Consider the following 20,896-nt stretch of genomic DNA (forward strand, 5'->3'; position numbering starts at 1 on the left):
CTACTTTAGCAATTAAGACCAGAATTAACCTAGTTAATGGGGAGCTATGTTTGTAGCACATTATCAAAACTACAGGTCTTTTCTGGTTGTAGAGTTTCACAATAAATATAGTCCTGTTAAGCTTTAAGAGACACATAATCCTTTTCAGAATTCTATATGATAAAACCTTGCCTAACCTTAAGTTCAAGTATGAAATCGATCGAGTCATTCAGCTCTGAATGGTATAAAGTCACCATCTTCAAAAGAAGAAGCAAGTAGGAAATTACATATGCAGGTTTTTCAAACTAATTCTTGCATTTCAAGGATTTTCAGAATCACTTTAATCCTTGCATTTTACAGCAAATGAATTACCATAGTTCAGAAGTATGAGACCATAAATGTAGAATTTTACCCCTGTGCGACCCTGGCCCAACAAACATCTCCTTTTCATGTTACAGGATTTTAAGATGCTTGTCAAAAGGGACAGAGAACAACTAACAGGTGGTACTTTGCAAACACACCCATCCCCATACCTGCCCAGCATCAGAGATCTAACCTTAGGGCACAGTGCACAAAACACACCAGCACTGGCCCCAAGCTACTCCCCTCCATTAACGTGCTCACAACCAGAGTACAACATGAAAACTGAAGGCCTGTAATTGCATGTGAGTGTTTAGAGAAGGTTGTGGCATCATACCTGCTCCATGCCTTTACTGTACAAGTCTTTTGCTCCTGCCACAGCAGCAAGATTGTTCGCCTCAGCTGTTGCCTGGAAAACATTGAGCACCGCGTGTCACCACAGCATCACCAGACAGTTGCACTGCCAGCATACCCCAACAATCTCCAGAGCTTCTCATGGCCAGGAAAAGGCCACACAAAAGTAAGTGAAGTTTAGCAATATACATTAAAACTTATTGCTGCCTAGGAGAACGTCTTCTGCTTTCTAGTACAGCTGCAAAAAGACCCAAATTTGCTCCTACAGGCTTTCCATCATGAACAATCTCTTCTGAATGCTCTGTTGTTAATAAGCACAAAAGGGCCACTTAACTATTGCATGTTCATCCTCATACTTCACTGCCTGTGATGAAAGAAGGAAGCTGGTAGATTTCTGCATTATATATGTACCCTTTTGGTGTCAACTGTAATTGTCAATTTTGTTAGAATTTAAGACTTCTTTTCAACCTGTGCCAGATTTATGGCATGCTAAGGAAAGGAAATGATAGTAGCCTTTGTTTCATTGTGATTAGTCTTCTGAACTCTCAAAAAACTCTAAAGATTTTGTTCCTTGAAGGACCAGAAAATACCCAGAACAGTCAGGTCTTAATGAAGTGACACAGGAAGATTAGAAAAACCAAAAAAAATGAACAAACCAAATCTCACAAAAACGAAATAGTTAAAATTGACCATAAAGACCAGTCTTCATCCCAAACAATTCAAGGGTTCAAAATGGAGCTTTAGGCAAATACCTTGCTTTCAGATTGCTTCCTCTTTGGAGAAACTCAGAAAAGAAACCTCGATGCAGTTATGCAGTCTAACAAACCTACAGAGTGGTCCAACACTGTGACAGTGGCCATTGCTATATTACTATAAAGCCTTCTCCATTTTATCTGCTGCATCTGGTGCTAAATGCCCTCTGAATACAGCAGGAAAGGTACCAGTAAAACAGTAAGTTACAGGAAACTCGGGCTGAGAAACTAAAGCACCTAAAAAACTCAGCCAAGCAGACAGACCACTGCTCCACTTCGTTGATGAAACTCAGGGAAAAAAAAATGTTTACCTAAGTATCACAGTTCAGATGGCTTTCCAAGTATATAGATCCTTCAAGAACTACAGCTGTGTGTGGGAGCTTCAGACCCCACGGCAGTTATGAACATCAACTGCAAAGAACTTAAGAAGTACACATCATCTAATCAGGTTATTTGAAAGAAAAATAAAATACCTGCAGCATAGATTTCGGATGAGGTAGCTCCTCTCCTTGATAGATTTTGATGTAAGCCTAAGTGGGACAAAAAAAAGTTTCTTTTTCTAAACATTCATGATTAAGGAAAATGAGACATGAGGCATGAGACAGAGCTCACATTATTTCTTTGTAACAATGTTAAGTATTAAATTAAGCAAATTTCTTCATATGAGTTTGACATTTTTTCCCATTTACTTTCTTGTGCACAAGACTGGGGCTGGGGCCCAGCAGGGCAGCAGAGCACCCCAAGGAGACACTGCCACTGACTCAGGAAGTGACAGGCCTGACAGCAGGTTTCTGCTCCCTCAAGCACATAAGAAGGTGTTTGCTAAGAAAGGAATCCGTCCCCAGAACAAGGGTGGAGATGGCCATCTCACACAGCCTTTCTGGTGAGAGCTCTGCCCAAGCTTACCCCAGCGCTGGGAGAACCAGTACTTACATTTCCCCATATGTCTCACTCTATTCAAGTGTGGGAGGAAAAAAAACAGATCAAAGCACTTAATGCAGACAGAGTTGAGCAGCCAAAATACTTCGGGAAGCTAAGCAGGCAGCCCATCCCTCTGTGCCCCACCCTACCAATCCTCAGCTGGCCTTTCTTTTCCCACAGTTCCAGAGGGCTGGAAGAAAACACACGTTTCATGTCTCCTTCAGCCCACAAGCTGGCCCATGGCACAGCTCCTGGGGACAGGTAAGTGTGCCCAGCAGGCAGCAGTGGCCATTGCAGTGCTCCAGACAAGCTGTGCAAGTTACACCAACAAGGCCACTTTCACCCCTCAGAGGCTGAGACATTACTCTTCTTTGTGCTGCTAATGCTTTCCCCCCCAGCTTCTCTACAAGTCTCTGGCCTGAGGATTTTTTGCTGTAAAGGAGGAGAGAACAAGGTTGTCGGGGTCCCTATGTACTCAATGCTCTAGACTGCAGAACAACCTACAAAAACACATAGAGTTATACAGGATTTCAATCCCTCAACACCCTCCTTGCTTCTGTAGCTATTTCCTCCAAGAAAAAGCCCTACAGCTTCCAGCTGAGGCTTCACAATCTCAGCCTCAGCTGCACAGTCCCAAGGGAGCAGCCGTCCTTAGTTACATAAGCATGGTGTTTCTGCAGCACCCCACAGGACTGCTCCCAGACAGGATACAGGATGTCAATCAGGCAGCTTTTCAACAGGGGTTTTACACCCAGTTTTTAGGATGCAGTTTATTAAACCTGCTGCAGAAAGTGCACTCCCTGCACTGTAATGATCAGGTCCTACTAGAAAAGAAATTGGAGCAAAAAGCAGCATGCAACCATGCTGATAGATAGAGACACTGAACCTCTGAGCTCCAGTGTTGATTTTATGCTTGTCAGAGCAGCCACCATTTCTGCAACCCATATCACATCTTTCCTTCTAAAACAGTTACTTGTTTGTTTCTTAACATCAGCCTAACTGTTCTACCTTGAACATGCATGCTCAAAAGCAGCAATGCAAAATGCATGTCCTCAGGAGACAGTGGCATTCATTCTTACCAAGTCAACTGTCTAAGTTATTCCAATTCAAAAAAAGGCTACACACACCAGAACAATTCCTGGTGATGTAGGGATTATGTTATCACATTTCTGCTGGTGTCACCACGGTACCAGAAAAGCTCAAGACTAACAACTGTATCACACAAATATTTCAGAGCACACTGGTGCAGCACATGCAAGTGTTTATCAAGAACCTTCCTTCCACTTTAAAAATCCAGAGGGTAGTATCTGAAATTATCACTGCATACCTAGCAGTTTAAGAGCTGTTTTTCTATCTGTATAAGTGATGTGAGACCTACTTTAATATTAAAAAAAAAGGCATGCAACACATCCAGACAAACTAGGATTTCAAAGAAGCAAAAGATATCTAATAAAGCTTAAAGTATTTCAGTCTATTTACAAAGAGAGAAAAAAATCTACCAACACATAATTTTGTCAATAGTAGCTTGCTAAGAACTATACTGGTAGGAATTAGTGTGCCAGTTCTGGAAATTCAGAATAATGAAAATAAAAGTGAGCTGATCAGCAAGTGTCAGCCTAGATATCTTATCTTCTCTGGGAACAACATGGCCTAAAATTAGAATACTTTCTTTTAAGCTATTAACAGAAATAATTAGTATGAGTTTGCTTACCTTGAAGTATTCTACAAGATCTCTACAGGTCACCTTGGATCCACTAATCTCTTTTTCTACCAAGTTTTCAGGGGCAAGCAGTAATGGTACCAAATTCTGCAGTTCATTCTTAAATTCCTCATCTATATCTAGAAAAATTCAATCAATTTCAGGAAAAAAAGTGGTTAGTTTTCAATTTTATATTTCCTAAAGGAACACGGTAACCCCTGATCCTTCAAAATCCATAGCATCACAACCCTTAAATGCATTTTTAAGATATTTATAGGCTTAAATACATAGTATAGCTTTAGTAAATTCACTTACTCCTAATCTACCAATCTTAACTTCAGAGAACAAGCTTGCATTGTCCTTATAATATCTGAAGTGTATTTCCCCAATTATGCCAACATCTTGCACAATAACCCCTCAGCACAGCAGTGGCTGGCATCCCACCATCACAACTCCTTTTATAGCCTTTGCCATTCTGGTACATTCCCTCTGCTGGGGGACAAGTATCAACTGAAGGAATCCTGTGCCTCTCATTCTGCAGCAGCAGAACCCTACAGCTTTGATCTTAGTCATTCCAGAGCTGACCTGTGGTTTAGCAAGTTTCTAGAGAAAAGCCTTTCAAGAAAGTGAAGCCTTTAATTTTGCTAATTCTCCCCTCTGGAACCCTTATTTTATCTTTGGAATCTTTATTTAATGACCTTTAAGTATGTCTCATGTTATCAGATTACAATAAACAGCTGGACACAAAGATACTTGTTCCCTCTGCCTGCGTAACTCCTCGACCTTTAAACCACTAAAAAGAACACACAGTGCACATTTCTAGATTCTGCAGTTTCACCTTTTAGCCTGATATTTTTCCAAGCAGGCATTTCAATAGCCAACCATTACAGTGTTTAACTACCATCATGAATCAAGAAACACAAAATGAAAAGCTTCCTACCATTCAATCTCCCATCAAAATTTGGATTTGTTGCAACTTTGAGACCAGGGTGGGGCAACAGGAAACACCCAAGAGTACTGAAACAGGAGTGAATATGCTTCCTTACATTCTGTAGCTCTTCATGTTGGTTTTGCTTTACCTGGAAGAAATAAAAAAGGCAGTAAGAACTTCCAGCAGTTTTACAGTATTGCAATTCAGATTAAATATCATCTTAATAGCAGTAAAATCACAAAAGTGTAAGCTTTTATTCCTAAACCTAATAATGTCAGCTTTGCACACAGGGGAAACATCACAAATGTGTTTTATTAGCACAATGAGCCAGCTCATCGTGCATCACTACCCTGACAGAAAGTCAAGGGCTACTGGAGATAACTTACCTGCAATCTTTTCTCTAGGAACGTTTTTCCTCCTTCCAAGCCATATGCATGTTCATAAGGGTAACTCCAATCTCTAATTAAGAACATTAGTGTCTGTAACAGGAAAAGCAACAGCAGTGAATGGCTTACATCATTCCTGAGGTCAAAAACTATAACATACGTAATTATTTTAAAATACATGGTTGCCCTGAACATATTATATATTACATGTAAGTATATTATATAAATGTAAGGGGGTTGCATATTTGACTGCTCTAAATGAAGTAGCCTTGTAGTTCTGTGGTGCAAGTTTTGTCTTGTTAAAAAAAACCAAAAAACAAAAACCACAAACCCATACATTCATTCCTTATCTGAAAGGAAGTAGCCAACTGTCCCTTTCCCATTTCACAGGTTTGCCCTTTGCTATTCCACAAGGATTGCACTGTCCTCTCCCCCAGCAGCTGAAGGCAGAAAACAAACCTTCACATTACTCTTGTACAAGGAGCTTTACAAAGAACACACCTTGTCTAGGTCAGTTACAAGAACATCCCAAGGATTCACAGTTGGGAAACACAAAAGTTCTAAAATTTACCACTAACAGCAACCGACTCCAACCCTTACGGGTTAAGAAGACACTTCAGGATGGAAGAGATCTCGGTCATTGGCTCAGCTAAGCAGAAGCAGCCTCAAACCCTTCTCTGGCCTTGCAAACAACCAGCTTTGAGACTTTTACCACTGAAGCCAACAATGCTTCAAGGACATGAAATGCAACATGGCTTTGCTCAATGCCATTACCGAGAGGACATGCAGCCCTTTCTCAGAGCCAGCAAAGATCAATGACATCTCAGGGTAATGAGTAAGAAGGCAGCACAGAATATTTTTCCCTAACACCTGCACATCACTTGACACTTTGATTCCTTTTAGACCTTACAACTCAAGCACAAAGCTATGCTTACCCAAAATGTGATCCTCCTTCAGCATTCTTCCACTGTGTTTTTGCCAAGCAATGTGGCAACAGTGAAGGAAAGTTAGTCTTGCAAAGAACAGCCTAGCTTCAGACCAACTGATTCATCTCCATAAATTATCCTGAGCTAATTTGCCACACATTCAACTGCTTAAGATGCATTTGACATTGGGTTACCTGAAACGGCTTTTGGTAAATTTCTTCCATAGCTAGTCTTCCATATTCTGTAAACAACTGATAGAAAGAAGAGTGTGAGTGTGCCACATAAAAACCACATTTTCCACTGTAAAACAGTCTATTATGTCACTAGAAAATGAAGCATTCAGTCTTAAATCCTATTATAGCTTGAGAATGGCAAACAAACCTCAGTAATGAATATACCAGTCCTCAGTAAAATTCAGGCAGGAGACACGATTTCCACTGGCTTCATGGTGCCATTCTAAAACTGTCAACACACTGCAGCTCTAAGTGGGTGGCTTGTGGGCTATTCTCAGAGGAAAGCTGGCTGCATCTCTCAGCAAGCCAGCTTCCAACATTTGTTTCCTGGACTAAGAGGGTAAGCCTGTCTAACATTTGCCCCTTACTTCCCACAAAAGGTTTATTCCTGGAAATCCCAAAGAATTTGGCTAGAGCCAATGTATCAGACATTTAAATACAAGCCAAGTTCAGCAGCTTCTCAGATCTCTGCTTCAGCCCATGACCTTAACTGATAATTGGTCCTTCCCACCAGTATAAAGGCAAGTGTCAGCTGTCTTCCTCTCACTGCTTTCATCATCTTTAATACCAGCACCAGCAGCATTCCTCACTGGACTGGGCAGGCCAAACAACCCACAAGAACATGAATTATGGACTGTGCTGGCTGTTTCAGCAGAGTTGATCCATGCCAGCCTCGTTACAGATCTTGGAGGTCGAGATGAGAGAAGCACACCAGAGTTCTCTACTACCAGACAGCTGCCATTCTGCTGTAAAACTAACCCCTGGAACACCTCAGATAAATTTCATGGCTCAAAGGATGGCTTCTCCTGTGTTGATCACAGAGCATCTGAGAACTTACAAGACTAATTTAACACAAATCAACTTCCAAGCTATTGTCCACCCTGAGCAAAAGCAGCTTTGAAGTGGCCAAGCACCTACATGAGACTGGCTTCTTTGGCCCCAGCTCCTGACCTCATTCAATTCCCTGCTACATGAAAAAGGCAGGTGGAGACTAACAGTAATTCAGAATTACATAAATTGCCGTTACAAGAGAAATTCAGAATTTCCTTCCCTCAGACAACAATTCCCAGTGCAACTTTAAATGCATGGGTGTTGCCTACCCACTGCTTGTATTTATCTTTTTTTTTTTCTCTTCCTTCCCTCAAATCTCACCCTCCAGTAAAGAGATTGCTCTATTCAGATTGTACTGACAGTGTTCAAGGACCAGAGTCATGAGGAATGTCTGGCTTTCAAATAATTACCTATGGATTTTTTAGCTTGCAGTGCTTGGTTGCATTTTTTGGGGCTGGGGGAGGTGTTGGCCCAGTGATACAACCCTGTTAACTGAGAAGAGCATTACAAGACTATGTTTAGTTAGTGCTCTTCTACTTCCAGCACTGGCAGCCAGTCTTTTGTAGCACTGAAGACAGACAAAACAGTTTTAAGCTGTGACAAGGTCATGGTCTTGGCATTTGTTAATACACAAGCTAGTCTCTAAAGCTACAGGTTTTAAGTTAAGGAGATAAGGCTCTTGCACAATTCACATTAAGCCAGACTTTAGTGGCCTTTGACCACAATGTTCCATTAGAGGATAAAAACCCCATGTAAAGAAGACAACACTTTCCTGGTTTTATTTCCTAATGAAAATAAAACTCTGCAGAAATTTCTCAGCTAAAATACTAGAGATGGCTTTTGGGTAGAAGATACTCTTTCTGCCCTGACCCAAGTTCCCACATTTCCTTAGAAAGTGGTTATGAAAATACCACCCATTATCCTATTTCAGGGGAAAAAGGGGAAACATTGGAATTTTGTCATTAAGTACTTCCATAAATCATTTTCCTTTCTCAATCTTTCAGGAATTTCAAAGAACAGACTCTAAAAGAATTAGCCAGATTAGAGGCATGTATCATTTTACCTCTGTATTGGCCCAGCAGAAACATCAAAGTGTCACAGAATTGATGCACTGTTTTTACAGACAGTACTACTTTCAGCTTCAGTGTTTTACATATGAAGTAGTAGCAGCTCCCAGGTCAGTTATAGGAGTAGTAACTCCTAGAAAAATGTCTCAGTTCAGAAGAAGCTTAATGTAAGCTCAGAATATTCTTACCTGCAAATGTTGAAGGTCATCTTCCTGAATATTCTGAGACAAGTTGTATACCTGCAAGAGGGAGTCAGAAAATTAGTGTAATATGAAACCATTATCTTAGATTCATAGTCTCTTTTACATGTCTTGAGTATTTCTGTCCCCTCCAGTTACACAGAAAACCACAACTACCCAAAAGTCAGCAACTAGAAAGGTGTCACAGAACACATCTCAAAGAAAAGTCACCTTCTTATTCAAAGCACTAGCAACAAAACCACTGATGACTACCCTAATCCTTCTTACAACACCTTCTTCCCAAGGAAGCAAGCCATAATGGAATCAGAGAAGAATGCCCTGATCACGGCACAGGAGTGAGACAAGAGGACTAAGAAGGGCAAGTCCAAGTGCTCCGGGATTCAGTGATCCAGCAGCTGTATGTCTGACACAGAAATAACCAGGTAGCCAATTCACTCAGCTCTTTTGCTCTCAAGTCTTCCCAGAGAAATATGATTTCATCCAGGGAGCTTCATGATTGTTTCAATAGCACAAATAATGAACAGCAATATACAAAGAGATGCATCAACAATCCAAAACTTACCCTAATGAAACAATCCACCCAGAGTGAACACTACAGGACAAAAGTAGTGTTCTACATACTCCTGCTCCTTTTCTGTAATAGCATGGCTGAAGAAGGTCCCCTCCCAAAAACCTGATCGCTCTTACCACAGTTAAGACACAAGCTTAAAAGTAGTTTTGGGCACAGCACAAGAGAATTGTCAGAATGTTAACTGATGCTTTAACAGTAGCACAAAACTAAGTTTAGCTGATCACAGTGTAAAGTCACCCCAAACCTTATCTAAAGCCTTAAAAACGATTCTGTAACACATCTGCACAGAAGCAGTTGCTACTTTGACACCTTGGAGGCGGGGAGGGGATTTCCCAGTTCTGTCAGCAATTTAACTCAGCTTGGCCTTGGACAACCTTGATTCCACAGAGAAACTTATATAGGTCATGTACTGCACTGAAAGCAAGACATAAAGAGTGAAATTTTATATCACGGCTGGAGGAAGTTATGCAGGTGAACTTTCTGGGTGTGGACAGAGAGATATTCTTTGCCTGTTCAGGACAGAGGGTTCCTGTAACTGCCATCATTTGCCAGCACAGGTATTCTCACCTGGACAGAACTTGTCATGGTGCTCAGAGCAAAAACCGTTGCACAGTCTTTGATAGTGGATTGGCTATCAAAGGCACCTTGGGTATCCATGAGTAGTACAGCAACCTGGAGAGTTTTAAAGAACAGCAACAGTTAACCAAATCATTAACACTTTCATATGCCAGGTGACTGCAGTAAATTCTATTTCAAGCAGAGCTCATCTCTGCCCCTGCACCTATTTGCTAAACCTCAGCCAGCTCCCTGCACACGTGACTTCACATGCCTACAGCTGAGTAAGCACCAGCCAGAGGGTCGTGTCCTCAGCCTTAAGTCCCTGGTCTTGCCTAGTTACCTTCTCCCACAGAAATAGCCTCCCTCAGCCCAGGGAGGTAGAGGGCAGATGAACTGACAGTTCTTATTCACTGGAACAACTTCAGTCTCAGCTGCAAATCTAGCACAGTTCATCAGAGCTAACAGTGAGATGGTTACTCAAAAAAAATCTTAAAAACAATTATTTTCAAAAGAAAACAAGACAATTGATATGACTGTCTGTTGAAATGACAAGAAATGAAGTGGTATTAATGAAAAAAAGTTCATCAGTCCAAGTTCCATCTTTGAGATCTATTACAATTCCCTTCCTCCTTCAGTTGGAGATGACTGATAAGCAAGAACAAATAAGTGATTTGTTCCTGGAGCACAAGCAGATCCTCACAACATAACTGTTTTTTAGCCAGAGAAATGTTTGGTTAGGTATGGAATTTGTTAAAACTTCCTGCATGCCACTAAGCCACAATTTTTAAGATCCATGTCCCATATTAATTGGGCATCAGATGTTTCCTTTGCAAATGCAAAGGGTATGAAATTTAAATAATCTAGCAATGGTGGTTCTGAACACGAATAGTTCCAAATCACCACCAGTATTGTAGAGCAAGTATCTATTAAGAACATTAACACTTTGAATAAACACCTCCAACCAAACTTTATAGTTAAACTGACTTAATAGTTAAAAAAGGTACACCAGTTTTGACTAGAATTGAGGAAGTGCCTTTCTTCCCCACTATTAGATTTATTCCCCTTTTATAGACTACCTGTTAAAACCATATAAAAGGACCAGATTCCAAACACTGAGGCTTCTAGTGCTTACAGCCAGATGTTACATTTCACTCAAACACAGCTACAAGCTAGAACATATTCTCACCCCTCAAAAACAGTGTTTGTTACAGAGCTGTTTTCAACACAGCATTTATCTGTATATAGTATTTATAGTTCTACAACATTTACAGGATAACCCACCCGTCAGCCTTGATGGAGTAGACTTTGCCAAAACAAAGTACTTTTGGAATGAGACTATTGTTGAACTTTTCTGCTGGGTTGTAATAATCAGTCTCCATCCTTTCACTGATACACAGTTTCCAAATATGTTATGGAGTTAATACGAAGGAAAGCAACTGATGTTTGCATTGCAACCCATTGTAAGTTGTAGAATCATACAAATGGTTTAGGTTGGAAGTGAGCTTTAAGATCATCCAGTTCCAACTCCCTTCATGGGCAGGGGCACGTTCTAATAGACCAGGTTGCTCAGAGTCCTGCTGAACCCAGGCAGGAACACTTCCCAGGATGGGCCACCCACAGCCTCTCTGTTTTGTTTAAAACAAAACCAAAAAACCAAACCCAAACAATTACAACAAGAAACCCACACAACCAAACCCAAACAAAAACCTCACATCATCTCCAAGGGAGACCATGAGCCAGGCACTTACCTTTGTTCCATTAGGTTTATCAATGACAAACACTTCGCTCCAAACTTGAATGCCAGTGGTTTCCCGTTCACATCCACCTCTCCATGTAAACCCAGTCAATGGCTCAGTGTTTCCACCTATCCAGCAAGGAGACGTCTACAAAACAAAAAGAGAAACTTACGTAAAATCAAGGAGGTGATTTTTTTAAATGTTTTATCAGACTTCCACATTGTTCTTACATTTACCCAGCTGACAACACTACACAAAATATTAAAACACAATACTACTCTGCTATGTTTCAAGGATCATCCACAAAGCAAGACTACTGCTGCACATCTCTTTAGTAACTCAAGAGTGTATGTGCACAGTTTTCAAGTTTCAAGCTCTCAGAGCTACTGAGAACAGTTCAATTTTGTCCACCAATTCCACTTAGTATTCATACTCTTCTCTTACAGTTGAGAAGACTCAACTCAAACACAATAGCCTGTATTTTAACTGCAGAACAGCTAAAACTCTGCAAGGGACAAAACACCTGATCTTGACTTAATCCTCTCCCTTTCCCCTCAGAAACAGTTAGCTAAGAATTTGAGTCCCCACACTAACAAAAGCCAGTATAAGACTCCCTATGCCATCTTACACAAGCTGCAGAGAATAGGCAAGGATCAGAAGATCTGCAAACTATACTTGCCACAGTTTAAAAATACTATTTCCTAAGTGATTAGGATTCAAGAGACAGGGTCAGATTAAGAGTTGGATACATGTCAATCAACCTATCCACATTAAAATTTTATTGGGACATTGCCCAGTTTGTGAAAGAGAGTCAAGTACAGTTGGCAGCCAACATTTCCAGCTCATGGAATTGTAATGGGGTCTTCAAGGACAGCAACATGGAGCAGTGGCTCACACAGAAGAATGCAGCCATTACATGAGCATGTTTAACACAAAAACGTAGTTACTGTACTGGGCAAGAAAGGGGCATGAGCAGGCACCTCAGGGAAGTTTCACTCTGACAGGTTTATAAACACTGAAATCATAAAGGAAAGAAATGGCAGGCACACAACAGTTCAACTGATGAGAAAAACCTTTCTTTCACAGGCTGGAACACAGCAAGCTGGCAGAACAGAAAGAGACATTTAATGAATTTCCTTCAAACTGTCCAGAGCAGATCACCAGCCAGGAAAGCATCCACTGAGAAGGTCAAGCCGGAGACTTCTCAATTCACCAGGCTATGGGCTCTAACTTTGCTGACTCTGCACTGGCAGTTTTCAGAAAACAGTTCAAGACATTTCTTTACATTTCAGAAAACAGCATGAGTACCCAGGGCTGTACAGAATGAAAATACTTTAAACAACTAAGTGAACCTGATTTTTTCTAAAGACAGATGGAAAAAACACCTGCACACTTTCCTCATGTCTAGCAGCATGCAGACAATCAAACAATTCTGCACCAGCATTCTCCTAAATACTAACAGCATCCCACTCAGCTCTGCTATTTGGATCAGACAAACATGAGTAGATAAAAATTCAGAAAATGAGCACAGGTATCAAAGTGGAGATCTACAGGTAGGTTTATTGGGGTTGGTTGTTTGAGGGGGTTTTATTTATTTTGACAGGACACCTCTACCAGAGAGACTAAGCAAAACCTGAACAGCTTTCCCTGGGAGTTTTTTTTATCCTGGAAGATGCTTATGCTTCCATAGACCACTCTAGGAATCAAAGCTCCAGGCCTGCTTTGTGCTTCAGTGCACTCCAAGATACAGTGTTGCAATGCTGAATCATTTTTCACATGTACATGTCAAGGGACTGTGGCTTTTTACTTTTTCGAAAGATTCTGTTATACAGTTACTCAACAATATGTTCCATTTTTATTTTATACAAGAATACTTTATCCCATTTTGGTCCAGACATAATCCTTTTTGTAACAATTTAAACCAAAGCTATACAAATGGTTTGAAGTTCCCCAGTGAGCACTAGCTATGACCTCATTTGATTTCATGTTATTTGTACCACAGGAGACTTTCATGTTTTAACTGGCACAACTTTACCTGAAGTTGCTTCACCTTGTGGATCATCTTCTTAAACCTGCCTCTGAATGACCTTTCCATCAGTTAGAAGCACTCCTTTTGTTACCCCATCTTTCCTCAGCATAACTCAGTATTTTAAAGTCTCCATCCTTCAAGTTGTCTTGAAAGATATTCAAGAGATGGGAAGAGGAAACAAAAGCTCCTAAAAGATCATTTCTCTAAGTTTATTCCACACTAAAGAAAAGAACCAATGCAGCTTTATTTGCACAGTGCATTAGTACATAGTGCACTTTGAAGATTAATTCAAGATAAGATGACACTCCTGTTACAAAATAAAAAAGCTTTTAAATCTAAACTTACAAATGTTACTGCATCCAGCTCTTAGAAAGGCTTAGGATCACAGGATCCTTGCAGCTGCTTGCCGAGTACACAACTGCTGCTGCTGCACTTCAAACGAGCAATCGTAACACCAAGTGTCAGTGCTTGAAATGAGATGTCCAGCTCCCTGAAGTGAGTGATCAGCCTAAGCCATGCCAAAATCCTACCTCTGACTTCAGCTGGCACCAGTCAGGTTTTGAGAATGGCAACGTTTCATATGACCTGCCCTTGGTTTAAAATAAGAAAAGTGAGGTTCTGAAGTTTCTTGGCAAGTTCTTCATCATGCATGTTAATGTCCACAGCGGAGGACATCCCAAAAACTGCTTGATTAACATACGAGCTGAATGCAGTTGCTTTAGTACTCTGTTCAGGACCCAAAATTTAGTTCACAGAAAATACAGACTCATAATTGAGCTTGACTGAAGATGGAGGGAGCACTATAAACCTACATCTCTCCTCCTGTACTAAATTTGCATAAGCAGAGGATATCATTTGACTTCACACAACTCAAGGGTGCCCAAAAGAGGAGGTGTTGCAGTTATTCTCTCTCATCCCCAACTCCCATCAATTGGCTTGCAGCAATTCTGACGCTTGTCAAACTTCTTCCCTAAGCCAGTTTACGTCACTGAGCTGGCAGGAAAACAACTGGGCAAAGTGCAGTGTCTTCTGATGCATCGCTGAGTTGGATCAGCTCTGCTAAGGGCCTGCAAGTGTTACAGCTTCAGAATGTAAATGGCTGGCCAGAAGCAGCATATGGAGGGCAGGACCTCTACTTTTATAAGAGACAGTTGTTACCGTAGATGGCAACGTTTGCCTTTACCTTCGGTTTAAGAGAAATAAGTGGCGTTTTGACGGACACCTATAGAAAACTGAGAAGTGACTGCACAATAAAGGAAAGTGAGGCATGATACAACCAGGTTTGTTTTATGAATTTCTGTTTTATTTCTCAATCTGAAAGTCAAACAGTATTTGCTGAAGCCCAGCCCTTCTGTTTTTGAAAGGAATTAGCACTACCCTCTACCTCGTCCACCATCTTGCTCAGATTACTATGCTTACGATTTTGGATTTTTCTTTTGTTTGCAGAGGTTGTTGGTTTTTGGTTGGCTGGTTTAGTTTTGAACACAGACAGGACACAGGAAGGCTCATACACACACACACACAAGGCCACCCGCTGAACAGCTGTATCAAATTAAACATTTTTCCTCCCTAGGTTAAGAGAATTTTAAGAAGTTGAGATCACCATCTTACTACCCTATATTCCTCCTACCATATCCTCCCTAGTCTTTCTTACAGAGCTCCTGGTAAATCAGTGAGAGAAATTCAATAGCAAGCACTACTAGGAGTGGGAGAAAGAAGTCTTCATCTGCCAACTAGAGGCAGATTCTTTGCAGTATTCCCGTATTTCCTGTAAGTGCAGGGTTCCACTTTCCTCCCTCAAACCAACTAGCACAAACTCCAAAGAACAGTAACCAAAAAATTAATCAGTTCTGGTTTCTTAAGAGTTTCAAAGAGCAAAAGATTTGTCAACATTCACTCTGCAGACTAAAAGAAACACACCACAACCTGTGACAGGCAGAAGTGCACGGTCACAGAAGACCCTACCTCACCTTCTCCATAAAAGCCAAGGGTTCAAAGCACAGAAGAAGGAAGACAATGCCAGCCAAAAGCCAAAAACTAAAATAAGAAATTATATTTTGGATCAGACATTTATTAACATAAAAGGATTTTAGAAGTTCCTGGATTGTGTTCAGAGACACATTCCAAGCAGCAAAACGGACACCTCCTCCTTTTTGCCACACATCAGATTTAAGCAGATTTAGTCTATCAATAGTTATCGGGTAAGACATTTATTTTTGCTACTATAGGTAGGTGAGTGCTACAATGTGATTTCAGGAGATGAAGTCAAAAAAGGTTCATCTAAGCTACCACCAGGATGAGCCCTTCCCCAGAGCCGAACTAGAAGCCATCACATTCCCTCATTCAAGTTCTTCTCAGGTCTACTTGCATCATGACACCCGTAAGTTCCCTTGACAACCACAAGAAAATGTACATTGAAAAACTGTAACTTAAATACACTTTTTCACAGTGTAGAAACAGAGTAGCTTCCTTCACCACTCCCCAATAAGTAAGAAAAATTTGCCCCGCTATATTTGCGCTCAAGTTAACAACCACAAAAATAAATTACTAAAATACCAAACTACTTCCCTCCTACAGGAAAAATCCAAATTACTCACCCTGTTATACATGTATCTAAGCATGAAGTCCAGCAGAAAAGATTTTCCTTTGCGGAAAGCTCCTGCTACAGACACAACTACTATGTTAAGATCTTTAATGTGTTCCTGAAGCAAGATTTTTTCCAATGCTGCTTCATCTAATTCAAAGTTATGGTCATCTTCGTGAGCAAGAACAATCTGTATGGGGCGCGGCTTGTCCAATTCCACCTCGTCATCTGAGTCTGGCAGGGCGTCTGAGTCAGGCAGGGCATCCTCCTCTTCCTCCTCATAATGCTTACCTGCAAATTGACAGGTGAGAACACATTAGAAAGTCAGAGCTTAGGGCACTAATTTTTTTTTTTTCAGTGAAGCCTTTCGCTGGGCTTCCATTTCCAGCAGCAAGAGGGATGTTCTTGGGAATGCATGTGCACAGGGAAAGAGATCAACAGTAGTTCCCTGACCATTTTCATCAGCTTTGTGTATAGTCTACATTTCAGGTCTTCAGCATTCTCTCTGTTTTAAGAAATCACAAAAAAACCACTTGATTCTCAGCTTCAAAGCCCCTTTTAAAGGCTTCTTAAGTATAACTTCTATTAAAAATCAAGGGCCTTTTATCAGGAAAAAAGATATAGTTTATAATAAGCTCCAAAGCGGACCAAAAAAGGCCATTTTTGTATCACCACCTTTTTTATTGTAAGGGAGTAGAGGGTGGGGGGAAATGAATGTTTTCTGACAGTTTTGCTTGCCAACATGTGCAAGCAAGACAAATGACCCAGTATGGAACCCCAGGGTAACACACACCAGATGCCTATATAGATGCTCTTCTATAAATCCAATACATTATGCCTGTTTCAAGTCTCAGTACAAGACAGACTTCAGAGCACTGTTCACTGCTTGCAAGAGGATAAACTCTTGAGAACATGCAAGGCCAAACTCTTCTGGAATAAGAAAACCAAAAAACATTGGCAGCAGTTTCTGGCTTCATACTCTCCTATGATGCATTGATAAGCAAGATTTAATGACAGTAAGTATCAACTCTCAAGAACAGTTAAGAGACTGTTTTATAACAATTTCAGAAGCAATACCCTTTCAGGATCAACCAGTAGCTGAAAGAACTATAACTCAGTTTAGATTTAAGTTACTAATGAAACAAAATGTAACACAGCCCTTCAGACATACAATTACAATAGTACCAATATTCTATCTCCTGACTTCTGGAGTTCAGGAGTCACTGGGTTAGGGGCCTAGAAAAAAAAACAAACTGACCTATTCAAAATGTAGTCTCTTCTCTTGTTCAAGCACCACAACATCAAAGTTTGTTTCACAACAGAAATGAACTCTTTGTTCCTGATTCCACTTTTCCTAGTAAGCATCAGAAAGTGGTTTTGTGCTTCAGAATTGCCTCCCAGTCCAGACTTACAGTTTGCCATATTCTATCAGAACCCCGTGTGCACAAACCTATCAAGGGACTTTCCCAGCAGTTACTGGAGTTACCACAGAGGAATTTAAGCACACTGTCCCAGCCACGCTTGCATTACCCAGCACTGCTTTAACAAAGTCAAAGCAGCAGCCACCTCCAGTTACTTGATGCTCCCTGTGGAAACAGCGCACAGGAAGTGCTGTCTCGCAGGATGTGTCCATGAGGGACCATAGAACACAACAGTTTCATTCATTTATGGCACAGAACCTGCCACGTCACTCTGGCCATACTTTGCACCCCAGATAACCCTCCTCAGCAAAAGACTTACGAACAGGGCTCCAACACTTTCTGGTTTGGATGTAGTGAGATGTCTGAGTTATTACCATGAACGTGAAAAACTGGTAAGATGGTGACCCTGGAGTTTTTCCAGTAATTGTCTCTTTATCCAATTCTGACAACATTTCATTTAACTACAAATGACAGAAGACATTTCCAAGCACTCAATCTCATGCTGCCTCAAAGGCCAATGGCACTAAATCTTAAAAAATTTGGTTTGAATATATTAAGCTAGTGTGGTACTTGGTTTGAAGAGAAAGTAAACGTGAATGTTTAAATCCTAAGAAGCTAGAACTAAACTCCAACATTATCCAATTTCCAAGAGGGTGTGCAAAACAGCTCCCAGCATCACCCTAACTCAAACTCATTGATGAAGCAGGCCAAAAAATTGATTATACTAGCTGGCCTGACAACTAGATGGAGTAACTTTTAAAACATAAGTTGTCAACAGGACACCAAACTACACAAACTACACTGACACAATATTAGTCATCACTTCAGAGGAAAATCTGTCACCTTTGACCTACAGTTTTTGTATTCCCAGATATTAAACAAGCCCTCTTTTTTGAAAGAGTTTAGAAAACAGGCTTTTCCCCATACAGGCAGGATCCTTTGTAGGCCAGAAAACTTGTGAGGGTAGCCCAGGCATGAAGGTATGAAGATTCTGACACTCAGAAAGAAAGCCTTCAGTACCACAGCCTAGAACATAAAGGGACTGATCCTATTGATTAAAGCATTAAAGTCAGACAGTTCCAAGAAGAGACGTCTGTGTTTTAGCAAATATATTCACAGTGTTTTGAAGCCTCTGCTTCTAATGCACGTCCCTGGCACCAAGTTTAACTTGGTTACTTAAAACAGCCTTCTAATCTCTTATTTAAATGCAGTATGGTAAACTATGGCAGACTTCAAAATAGTCTGAAGTCACATCTGCAACTTCTCCTCATTCCCGTGGAGCCTGACATTAACCATCTTATCCTACCTGGAAGTTATCAAAACCTTGGCAGACCTCAAAGACCTGAAGCTGTAGCAGCCTCCTTCCACCACTGTAAAGCACAGCCACCCAAAGCCCCTTCAGGCCAGGCAGCTTTCTGAACAAATAAGTAGAATGGTCCTTTTATTTAAAAACAAGCAGATTCTCCCTGTCTCAAGTAGACAGCACTATCAACAGCTTACACACAATATGCCCGTTAAAAGCTCACCTCTTGTTAACAGCACTCTGCACCACTGAAGCTCATTAGTTTAAAAGGAACAGGAGAAAGGATTCATCTTAGACCCCATTCAACTCCTGTGAGATTTCACTTACCAACAGAAATTGGAATGTCAAGTCCAGAGCATCAAGTTAGGTTTGTTTGTTAGGATCAGGTTGGTTGTTGGCAGTTTGCGGGTTTTTTGACTAGCCAGCTTAATACACTTGAAAGTTCCTAACCCACCTACAGAAAAGACCATCATTGACATCAATCAAGCACTCCAGAGGGTGGAGAACTACGATGTTGACAGCTGTGAAGGAAACCTGATCCATCCAGAAGAGCTGGTTTGATAACTTCATGCTTGAGTGGTAAAGAACACCCTTCCTTTAAAGATTCTGAACTAGCTAGCAATTACCAGGACAAACACTGCACAAGTTAAGCATGTGAACTGTAGAACAAGAGCTACTGCTTGTCCCAGCAGCACATCAGCATATGCAACCTGTCAGCTGTTCCTGGCAGACCTCACAGCCTTTACACTGCCTGTTACTCTGGCGAGTCACCGTCTCAGGCAACACTGAAGTGAATACTTAGGAAGCCTTTCTAGAAGGCTGCGGCATCCTGAGCAGAAAGATCACATTCCACCTCCAAGAATTACCTTCAGTGCAGCCTCTGGAAACAATGGTCAGGACAAGAAGTCCCACTTCATTGCCCAGGTCCCCAGAGTAGTTCATAAAATAAACATGCTGATAGCACTGTCAAGTCAGGCCAGGAGATAACAAAATTCAGAACATAAAGCCCTGTTCCTTAGTTCTGTCCCCTTCCTTGCCCACCCCAGCACAGTCACAGCTTGACTTCGAATTTAAGTTGATTTGTCCTAAATCCAAGTCTAAGGACCAGGACTACTCTAGGTTCTTGTAACAGTCCAGTCCCAGCAAATTAAGTATAAAATAGATGAGGACTAAATGCAGAAGATGTGCCATTCACAGAATGATTACTTCTACACTGAGGTGTTCCTCACCAAGTGGACTTGCAAAATTCATGGCAGCCACCCTACACAGATCTCCATGACAATACATTTCAGTACAGCTACAGAGGCAACCAAACAACAGACTTTTGTTGGTTTGGGGGTTTTGTCTGGTTTTTCTAGTACATCCAGCCCAATACATTCACTCTCAGAGTCCTTGTTGCAGAGGCATATTTCATGTTCTGCATTCCCAAGGGCCAGGCAATGCTGCCTCCTGACACAGTACTAAAGACAGGTTGGTAGATTCACCCAGCTCAGTCATGAGTCAGTCTCCATGGCTGCTGGAAACTCCCATGTGCACAGAAGAGCTTTTAATACACACAGAAAAGGTCTCATTTGTCAAAACACATGGCATTAGAACTTGTAGCAGTGTTGCAGACCCAGAAAGTCATAGCCACATTTCTCCTTTTTCAAGATGTTCATCTAACCTTCTGTACTACTGAACTGAGAGATTCCAGACTATGGTCCTACCTCCTGTCTGGAAATCATGCAAAAAGATCATCAAATGGACCCACCCTTGAAGTCTGCCATCCATTCAAGTCTGTTACTATGGCTGTTCACCAAACACTCCCTACTTCATTTTGGCTTCTTCCAACATGAATTATTCAAATGGAATCTGTGGGCTAAGGCACAGTTCAGACTGGCATAATCACTTCCTAACCCGGTCAAACAGGATAGGAGACACGAGAACAGCAACACGGTACAGCAGGACACAGAAGCAGACAGATGTGAATGAAAGCAAACATAGCCAAGAGAAGATACCACCACTCAGTTGCCCTATAAACTCCTCACTCCACTCAGCAACAACTACAGCAGGACT

General features: G+C 41.1%; 1 protein-coding gene across 3 annotated transcripts in view; it reads right to left on the minus strand.

The window, feature by feature from the left end:
* Positions 1–20,896, minus strand: part of ATL2 (atlastin GTPase 2) — a 42,501-nt gene that overhangs the window by 5,581 nt on the left and 16,024 nt on the right. For all 3 annotated transcript variants that reach the window (XM_071581111.1, XM_071581102.1, XM_071581121.1), the window contains exons 2-11: positions 16,131–16,408; positions 11,517–11,651; positions 9,778–9,882; positions 8,628–8,678; positions 6,503–6,559; positions 5,383–5,475; positions 5,006–5,144; positions 4,078–4,205; positions 1,919–1,975; positions 677–748 (exon numbers count right to left, since the gene is read on the minus strand). In XM_071581111.1, coding sequence (XP_071437212.1) covers positions 677–748; positions 1,919–1,975; positions 4,078–4,205; positions 5,006–5,144; positions 5,383–5,475; positions 6,503–6,559; positions 8,628–8,678; positions 9,778–9,882; positions 11,517–11,651; positions 16,131–16,408 — 1,115 coding nt within the window. The remainder of the gene's footprint in view (positions 1–676; positions 749–1,918; positions 1,976–4,077; positions 4,206–5,005; positions 5,145–5,382; positions 5,476–6,502; positions 6,560–8,627; positions 8,679–9,777; positions 9,883–11,516; positions 11,652–16,130; positions 16,409–20,896) is intronic.

Source organism: Pithys albifrons, chromosome 2 (genome assembly GCF_047495875.1).
Source record: "Pithys albifrons albifrons isolate INPA30051 chromosome 2, PitAlb_v1, whole genome shotgun sequence".
NCBI lineage: Eukaryota > Metazoa > Chordata > Aves > Passeriformes > Thamnophilidae > Pithys > Pithys albifrons.